The sequence below is a fragment of the Trichechus manatus genome, unplaced genomic scaffold (genome assembly GCF_000243295.1).
Source record: "Trichechus manatus latirostris isolate Lorelei unplaced genomic scaffold, TriManLat1.0 scaffold00096, whole genome shotgun sequence".
In the NCBI taxonomy this organism is placed as follows: Eukaryota; Metazoa; Chordata; class Mammalia; order Sirenia; family Trichechidae; genus Trichechus; species Trichechus manatus.
The window spans coordinates 7,347,851-7,358,089 of NW_004444032.1; the positions used below are offsets into that span (position 1 = coordinate 7,347,851).

A 10,239-nucleotide genomic window follows, 5' to 3' on the forward strand; every position below is an offset into this window, starting at 1 on the left:
TTGTTTTATTAATCCAGAGAAAACATGTATAAACGTAGACATGAGTGTTTCTTAAAATCAGGATATTCATCTATGTTTATTGCATTCCTTAAAAGTGGAATCCTTTGGAAACACAGCACTACAAAGCTACAAGAGACCTTGGTGGTCGTCTAATTATGCAACCCTAACAGTTTGAAAGTTCTTCCTTACACTGAACTAAACTCTACCTTCTATAACTTCTACCCTCTGGTCTTTTTTGTTCTTCTGTCTGGAATTACTCATACTATCAGCTTGCTTTTTCATTTGACATTCCTTCCTTGAGTTGTGCAAGTCCCTACTAAAAAATTGTTGCTATTTTTTTCTCCTTTTCTACCAGTGAATGTTCCAGAATCTCTTCATCCAAGTTTTTGCTCCACCAGCCAATTTTCAAAAAGAAAACAAGGATTTGAACATTTCTTACTGTCTCCTCCCTTTCTTTCTTGTAGATGTTCCTTCCAGGAAGAATCAAAAAGAATTATAGCATTTATCCTTTTGATGTATTTTTCTGTGATGGGTGTCTTAGTTATCTAGTCCTGCTTTAACAGAAATACCACAAGTGGATGACTTAGCAGCAATTTATTCTCTCATAGTTTAGGAAGCTAGAAGTCAGAATTCAGGGCACTGGCTCTAGAGAAAGGCTTTCTCTCTGTTGGCTCTGGTGGAAGGTCCTTATTCCTTGGCTCTTTGGTGACTTCATGTGGTATGGTGTCTATCTTCTCCCATCTCTGCTCTGCTCACTTGTTTAATCTCTTTTATATCCGAATAAAGATTGACTCAAGATATACCCTATGCTAATCCTGACTCATTAACATAATAAAAACAACTCATTTCCAAATAGGATTATAACCACAGGAAAGAAGTTAGGATTTACAACACATATTTTGAGAGGACATAATTCAATTCATAACAATGGGAAAGGACAGATTTACTTCCTAACCATGTTTCAAAGATTTCATAGACATTTTATGTTGTTGTTGTTGTTTTTTTCTCTCTTTTTTTCTCATGCCCTTTGATGCCTTTACAGGGTATATGTACAGAGAGAGAGAGAGAATCTTGGTGGAACAAATGATAAGCGCTCGGCTACTAACCCAAAGGTCGGCAGTTCAGACCCACCCAGCAGCTCTGCAGGAGAAAAGACCTGGTAATCTGCTCCAGTAAAGATTGCAGCTAGGAAACCCTATGAGGCAGTTCTACTCTGTCATACAGGGTCACTACGGGTAGGAATCAACTCAATGGCACACAACAACATATATATATATATGGAGCCCTGGTGGCATAGTGGTTAAGAGCTCAGCTGCTAACCAAAAGGTTGGCAGTTTGTTCCAAGCCGCTCCTTGGAAACCCTATAGGGCAGTTCTACTCTGTCCTAGAGGATTGCTAGGAGTCAGAATTGACTCAACAGCAGTGGGTTTTATATATATATATAGAGAGAGAGAGTCCCTGAGTGACAAAAACAGCTTGTGCTTGACTGCTAACCTAGAGGTTGGTGATTCAAACCCACCCAGCTGTACCACAGAAGAAAAGTCTTGGTGATCTGCTTCGGTTAAGATTGCAGCCAAGAAAACCATATGGAACAGTTCTACTCTGTAACATATGGGGTTGCCATTAGTGAGAATCAACCCACAGAAACTACCAACAACTATGTAGATAGATACATACATACATACATATATACATACATATATATATAAAGGAGCCCTGGTGGGGCAGTGGTTAATGCACTCAACTGCTAACCAAAAGGTCAGTGGTTCGAAACCACCTGGCTCCTCGGGAGAAAGATGTGCCAGTCTGCTTCTGTAAATATTTACAGACTTGGAAATCCTATGGGGTCACTATGAGTCAGAATTGACTCAGCAGCAGTGGGTTTGGGTATATATATATATGTGTATACAATTCGAAAAACCAAACCCGGTGCCATCGAATCAATTCCAACTCATAGGAAGGAACCCTATAGGACAGAATAGAATTGCCCCATAGGGTTTCCAAGGAGCACCTGGTAGATTTGAACTACCGACCTTTTGGTTAGCAGCTGTAGCTCTTAACCACTGGGCTACCAGGGCTCCTGTGTATATATATATACACATATATACACACACACACACACACACACATACATATGTTGTTGTGAGTTGCAGGGGCCCTGGTGACACAATGGCTAACCAAAAGATCACTGGTTCAAACTCACCAGCCACTCCATGGGAGAAAGATGTGGCAGTCTGCTTCTGTAAAGATTTACAGCCTTGGAAATCCTATGGGGCAGTTCTAGTCTGTTCTTATAGGGTTGCTATGAGTCAGAATCAACGATAAGGCAATGGGTGGTGGGAGGTTATTAGTTGTCGTCGAGTCGATTCTGACTCATAGTGACCCCATGTATGCAGTTTTCAGGGCTGTGACCTTTGGGAACAGCTCACCAGGCCTGTCTTCCAAGGCGCCTCTAGGTGGATTTGAACAGCCAAACTTTTTGGTTAGTAGTCGAGCGCTTAACCATTTGTGCCATGTTTTAGTGCAGCATCCCTCTCTTACCTGTCTCTTGACTTTATTCTCACCTTCAGAATCCTTTTCTTTTTTCAATCTATGGTTATTAACATCCAATTTTTATAATAGCAGTTTTTTTTCTGTTCCTCTTAATTTAAAATCTTTTTAAAATATATATATGGAATTATTCAACATTTTCGAAAGCCAGAGAGATCTAGGAGTCATTTCTGAACAGCCCTTGCTCATCGGTCTAATTATTTAAATGAACTTAATCATTTAAACGAAGTAAGTTAGTTATAGTATGGGTAAAATGCTATGCTTATATTTCAAGTTTCCCACAATTTGCAAATAACTAAGACAATGAATGTGTATGTCTGTGTCTTCAGCTTGTGAATGTGACCCTGACGGGACTTTATCTGGTGGCATTTGTGTGAGCCATTCTGATCCTGCCTTGGCGTCTGTGGCTGGCCAACGCCTATGTAAGAAGAATGTGGAAGGAGCCAAGTGTAACAGGTGTAAGCCCAACCACTATGGACCGAGTGCTGTCAGCGTAAGTCAACATGTGCAGGTCTGCCTACCCGGATGCAATTCAGAGCTTGGGGATGTCTCTGTCGGCCCTAAAATTCAGTAATTGTAAATACTTAAGAAGAGTCCTGCCAGCCTTTGAGTTTTTAAAAATGATACAAAACCTTCTGCAAACTTTAGGGAGTTAGTGGAGAACTTTTCTCAATCGTTTGCTGAATTTATCATAAAAGACCAGCAGGGTACATTCAGATTTTCCCCACTGGAGCAAAAACAAGGGAAAATGCCAAGAAATGTAACGCTGAGTTGCGAAACCTTTAGAAAAATGGCCTCCACCAGGGCTCTCCTGAGAGCTATATGCAAATTCATTAGGTTACGTTATGCATTTCTGCATAGATTGATGACTTTTTAGGCAGTTTTCAAGTGCTGTGTTCTTTTATCTTTTTTTTTTTAATTATTTTTCCCCTTTCTTCTCACATCCCTCCTAGTATTAGTCCATATGTTCTCTGACAAAGAGATTGAAAAACTTAAAAAACCAAGGGAGAGGTTGAGGGGAAATAGAAAGAACCTCAGCAGTTTTCTGAGGCCGAATGGGCAGACTCTTGGCTATAGGATCACAAAAGTTTAGAGCTGCCTGAGGCCTCCTAGAGTTTCAGATTCCTCAGGGAACCTTGGGTAAATCATTTCCATTTGTCACAGAGTCATGCTCCATATTTCTGCCCAGATAAGAACCTGTGGGCTATTTACATGTTTAGAGAGCAACATTCTGAATCTTTCAGTAATAAAATGCCTCTTCATTTTGGGATTGATTGCAAAATTAAATTTCATGACAATGAATTACAGTTGAGCCACTTTCCCTCACACCTTTCCGCACTCGGCATGGATTCTAGAGTTCCCCCTGGTTTAGTGACTAACCTGATGTCCTCGGAGAACAGGCCAACTATTGTTTTTAGTTTTGTCTTTTTTTTCTTTGTTACAGCTTTATTGAGCTACAATTCACGTACCATATAATTCACCCTTTAAAATGTTCAATTCAATGGTTTTTAGCATATTCACAGAGTTGTGCAACTATCACCACAATGAATTTTAGAATATTTGTATCACCCTGAAAAGAAACTCTGTACTCTTCAGCTATCACCCCCAACCTCCACCCCACCCCCAGCTTTAGGCAGCTGCTGATCTACCCTCTATCTCTGTGCAGTTGCCTATTCTGCATATTTCATATAAAGGGAATCATGTAATATATAGTCTTTTGTGTCTGGCTTATTTCACTTAACATAATGTTTCCAAGGTTCTCTCCATGTTGTAGAATGTATCAGTACTTTATTCCTCTTTATGGCTGAATAATATTCCATTGTGTGGATATCCCACATTGTGTTGATCTACTCATCAGTTGATGGGTGTTTGAATTGTGTTCATGAACATTGGTTTTTCTTTCAAGGGAATCAGCAGGGAACATTCTGGTAGCATCATTCCTTAGCCTTCATAACATAAACAGGATTCAGAAATGTCTATGGGTGAAGGAGAAGTAAAGGAGAAAGAGGAGGGGGAGAGTGAAAGGAAAAAGTAATAAGGCAGTAAGAAAGAGAGAAGAGAGAGAGAAATGATGGCTGCATCTGCCAGAGAAGGAGCTGTCATTAACTACCGTGACACTCAATAACCCCTGCCCCTGAGTCACCCAACCTGGCCGGCATCACTCAGATTAACTGTGCCAGGCTCTCCAGCTTGTACGACTTCTTACACTTGCTTGTCTCCTCCTAAATGCAAACCAATAGAACGACAGGAGGGCTCTGAAGGTGTCTGGCACTGGATTTCCTGTGCAGGGTTTATGTAGTACACTAATTGTGCAGCCATTCAGGGAATACACTTGGCAAGGCAGGCTACTCCGTGTTCTTTGAGCCACATGTTTTGCTCAGTGTGAGCTATCAAGGACATTTTCAAACAGTGAAGAAATAAGAATGAGAATAACCATGTATGTTGTACTTTCAGCCTGCAACTGTAACCCCCTTGGGAGTCTGCCATTCTCAACCTGTGATGTGGATACAGGCCAATGCTTGTGCCAGTCATTTGCCACCGGGCCACGTTGCGAAGAATGCACTGTACGTATTTGCCCATGATTTCCCTTTTATATCCAGCAATGTAAAGTTCTACTGCCATGCCCAGAAGAGACTTGGTCTGATTACTTACCTTCCTTATCCTGGTGCTCTATTTCAGTTTGACGCCTGATGAGAATATGTGTTAGAAGCTTTTGGTACTTTGTGATGTGCTCTTTGAGTCAAGCTTATTGGCAACTTTTAAGTGAGCAAAGTTAGTGCTTCCTACACTTGACTGTGAGCAGTCTCGGCATTGGCTGGGGTGGTATGGTGGGAAGAAGAGACTCGGAAGAACTTCACTTCTCATCAGTAGAAAATACATAAATTAGAGCATTGACATCTTACCTCCCAGACCCTGTGGTGAAAGTGAACCCATCCTTCAAGGGCCCTCTCAGCTGCCCTTCCTCCACGAAGCTTTTTCTAAACCCTTGAATGGGATGTCATTGCTCTGTCCCTCCCCATCGCACTTTGACAAGTACCATATTCTGCTTTATACACTGTATCGCCATTATTTGTGTCAACAACATGTCCCCCACACTATTAGACCACATCATGAACTGCCTTACCTTTCTCAGTGGTGATTTTTAAATTAATACAATCTATGAAAATGTTGAATCAGATAAGGTATACCTATCATTATATATGTATATAGAGAGAAGTAGAAGAAGAAAGAGGAGGAGGAGGAAGAGGAAGCAGAGAAGGAGGAGAGAGGTATCAGTATAGTCAAATTGACTTGGACCAGTGCTACTCTACAGCTAGCTCATACTGGCTTGCTAAAGCTGATTATTAACCTTTCAGTTAGTTTGCAAGTCAGTTGTTAAAAGTAACTACCATTAGAAATAAAATTGTAAAACTTACAATTAAATAAATTATGTTTTTAAAAGGTACTAAATGCTGAAACTCATCACTTCCAAATTGTTTTCCTATATTTTGTTATTATCTATGCTCCAAGGTTATTTTTGTTTATTGTATCTATATGGTAGAAATACAATATAATAGTAACCTACTGTTCATCTCTTCCCACATCCTCATTCAGTGACATCATGTTGGTAGCTTGAAACGGGCTATGGTAGGAGTATTTACACTGCGGAAATTAGCAAACACTATAAATCAGCCCCCCTTCTCCGCACTCCAGAGAGGTGGTTGTTAAACATTTACCAGCATACCACTGTATTGGACTGAACCAACCCAGGTACGGATGTCCGTAGGTGTATCCATTGTTTTCCTGAAAGTGCCAAGCAGTAGAATAGAAGAGCATTTATCTGCCTCTTTTTGGTTCACCAGATCATGGGATCTTATTTTTATTTCTAGTACACAATCCCCTCACAATCTCTACCTTTCTCTGCTTAAAAATATTTGGAACAAGGTCCTGGGGGGCGGGAGGGAAGAAGCCCTTAGGTTTAAACATAATGTGGATTCCTGTGGGAAATAAGCATATGAGCATGTATGTTCTAAAATTAGTAGATAAAACATTTTTCACTCCATAGGAAATGTACCATGCAATTAGGGAGTTCAAACCCAATGCTTTTCTTTGTTCTCCAGTCTTGGCAGCCCATCATGACATTTTAGAAAGAAAAAATAAAAACTTAACCTAATAAAAGAACAGTGACTTTGATGTGTCTGAAGAAATTTAGTTGATAAATAAGAAACATATGCCTATTAGGACTTTGTGCAACTATTTTAAGTCATTTTATTGAAAGCGTATTAGGATGGAGCAGGGGGAGGCGGGGGAAGAAAGCAAGGACATAAAAATGAACAAGAGACATTATGTAAGACAAGGCAGATAATCTAGAAGTTTTACATAACAGAGAGAGAGAAAGTGAGCTAGCTCTCAAAATGTTAGGTCAGCCACGGCAAGTGTGATGATCGTGTGTGCGGGACACAAAGAAGAATGTACAGTTGGTTAACAGGATCAACAAAGACACCGAATCAGATCATTCTAGCAAACCTCAAACTCCAGGCTGACTTTTTTTGGGCATGTGGTAAATATATACATACATAACAAAACATTTGACATTTCCACAATCTTCACATGTACACTTCAGTGACACTAATTATGTTTATTATGTTGTTCAGTCGTCACTCTTAACCATTCCCAAATTATACCATCACCCTTAGCAGAAGCTCAGTGCCCCCTAAGCACTGAGTCCTCCTTTCCTCCTCTCACACTCACCCCTGGTAACCACTAATAAGTGTTGGTCTCTGTACACTTATCTAATCTAGATAGCTCATGAAACTGGATCATACACATATTTGTCCTTTTGAGACTGACTTATTTCACTTATCCGGGCTGACTTTTTTCATTGGCAGGTTAATTGTCACATATGCAGTATATAGACTTGATCATGTTTGCTGAGGAAAATAATCAGCTGGGGCAGCCCCATGGGAAACTGTCCCTCATGTCTGAGTCCAGGGCATCCATCAGGTATGCCACATCCACAACTATCACTGGTGCCCTGGACCTGCCCCATGGTGACCAAAATGGTAGCCCACTCTGGCCTAGAGGGAGTTTTCACAACCACATCGTGAGTGAAGCAGTTCATGTCACATTTTTTTCCCCTAAATTCAAGTTTGGTTTTGAAAAAAAATAAAAAATTCTTTGCAACATTTTGTAACAGATTACATCACATTTTAAACATTTAAAATGAATTGTTTTGGGTAAAATTTTACCAAGATAACAAAAAATACAGATAATTTCCAAACTCCCTGAGGGACTCAATTGCTGGGCTAAGGTCTGTGGGGACCATGGTCTCAGCTCAATTGGCATAACATAGTTCATAAAAAAAATGTTCCGAATAGTGTCTGGGGCTTAAAAGCCTGTGAGCGGCCATCTAAGATACTCCACTGGTCTCACCCCCTCAGGAGCAAGGGAGAATGAAGAAAACAAGATACAAGGGAAAGATTAGTCCAAAGGACTAATGGACCACAGCTACCATGGCCTCCATCAGACTGAGTCCAGTACAACTAGATGGTGCCTGGCTACCACCACTGACTACTCTGACAGGGATCACAATAGAAGGTCCCAGAAAGAGCTGGAGAAAAATGTAGAACAAAATTCTAACTTACAAAAAAAGACCAGACTTACTGGCCTGACAGAGACTGGAGAAACCCCAAGAGTATGGCCCCGGGACACCCTTTTAGCTCAGTAATGAAGTCACTCTCAAGTTTCACCCTTCAGCCAAAGATTAGACAGCCCCATAAAACAAAACAAGACTAAAGGGGCACAACAGCCCAGGGACAAGGACTAGAACACAGGAGGGGACAGGAAAGCTGGTAATAGGGAACCCAAGGTAGGAGAAGGGAGAGAGTTGACATGTGGTGGGGTTGTTAACCAATGTCATAAAACAATACGTGTACTAAGTGTTTAATGAGAAACTAGTTTGTTCTGTAAACCTTCATCTAAAGTACGATAAAAAATAAAGAAAAAGAAAAAAATGGATAATTTAATACACCTTTTCCAAATGACAGTTTCATGCCTATTAAAATCTAAATTGTATCTGAGCAGGTTAACTTGAGATTTAAGGGGAAAGTATTTTCTGAGCATTTTAAACTAAGTGTTATCAGATTTTTAAAAAATAGTTGTTTGTATTTTACCAGATGTTATATTGAATAAAGGTCAAGATGTTGCAATGATAAAAATGTGTTGAGCAACGGAGCTGAGTTTCAAGCTGGGGCCACATTATGTCAAAACAACTGGTTTAAAAACTAATGACTCTACTAACCTGTGATATTCATATAACATCTCAAAATCAGTTTCATCGATTTTTTTACCCCAGAACATTTCAGTGTTGTGTAAGTAAAATCCCCAAGGATTCTTGTGGTGAGCGAGCTTATCAGTTTTGTAAAAGCAGCTGGAAACCGACTAGGAGAAGAACTTCTCCTCAGATGACCTTAAGCAACCCAGCTTGAGGATAAATTGGTTCTGTCAGAGGAACCATGTGGCTCCCATTGCATCTCCACACAGACAACTCTCCTGTCCCCTTCACTTCAGGCCCTGGGGATGGGAATATGTGTCCGCACAGACTGTTACCAAGGGCACAGACGAGAAAAGCCACTGTGTGATTGTTCAGGTTGTTTGGCTTTTTGGTATGTGTCGATTCAGTTGTAGTGATTTTTTTTTTAATTTTTATTTTTTTCATTGTTGTAGTTTACACGAAGTTTACATTTCAAGTTAGTCTCCCATACAAAAATTTATACATACATTGTTACGTGACCCTAATTGCTCTCCCCATACTGCGACAGCACACTCCTCCTTTCCACCCGATTCCCCATGTCCGTTCAACCAGGTCCTAACCCTCTCTGCCTTTCCATCTCACCTCCAGACAGAAGCTGCCCGTTTAGTCTCTTGTATCTACTTGAGCTAAGAGGCACATTCCTCATGAGTATCACTTTATGTCCCACAGTCCAGTCCAATCCCTGTCTGAAGAGTTGGCCTCGGAAATTATTTTATTTCTGGGCTGATAGAGAATACAGGGGCCATGCTTGCTGGGGTTCCTCCAGTCTCAGACCATTAAGTCTGGTCTTCTTACTAGAATTTGAGTTTGCACTCCACCTTTCTCCTGCTCCATCAGGGACTCTTTGTTGTGTTCCCTGTCAGGTGGTCATTAGTGGTAGCCGGACACCATCTAGTTCGTCTGGTCTCAGGCTGATGAAGTCTCTAGTTTAGGTGTCCCTTTCTGTCTCTTGGGCTAATACTTTCCTTGTGTCTTTGGTGTTCTTCATTCTCCTTTACTCCAAGTGGTTGGGACTAATCGATGCATTTTCGATGGCTGCTTCCAAGCTTTTAAGACCCCACACGCCACTCACCAAAGTAGAGGATGCAGAACATTTTCTTGATCAGCTTTGTTATGCCAATTGACGTAGATGTCCCCTGAAAGCATGGTCCCCAGACCCCTACCTCTGCTACTCTGTCCCTCAAAGTGTTAGATTATATTCAGGAAACTTCTTAGCTTTGGTTTAGTCTAGTTGTGCTGACTTCCCCTGTAGTGTGTGCTGTCCTTCCCTTCACCTAAGATAATTCTCATTTACTATCTAATTAGTAAATAACCCTCACCCTCCCTCCCCACCCTCATAACCATCAAAGAATGTTTTCTTCTGTGTTTAAACCTTTTCTTGAGTTCTTATAATAGTG

General features: G+C 40.7%; 1 protein-coding gene across 1 annotated transcript in view; it reads left to right on the forward strand.

Moving 5' to 3' along the window:
* Window positions 1-10,239, forward strand: part of LAMB4 (laminin subunit beta 4) — a 106,808-nt gene that overhangs the window by 25,625 nt on the left and 70,944 nt on the right. The window contains 2 exon segments of the mRNA XM_004382620.1: window positions 2,880-3,043; window positions 4,932-5,114. Of these exon segments, the coding sequence (XP_004382677.1) occupies window positions 2,880-3,043; window positions 4,932-5,114 (347 nt within the window).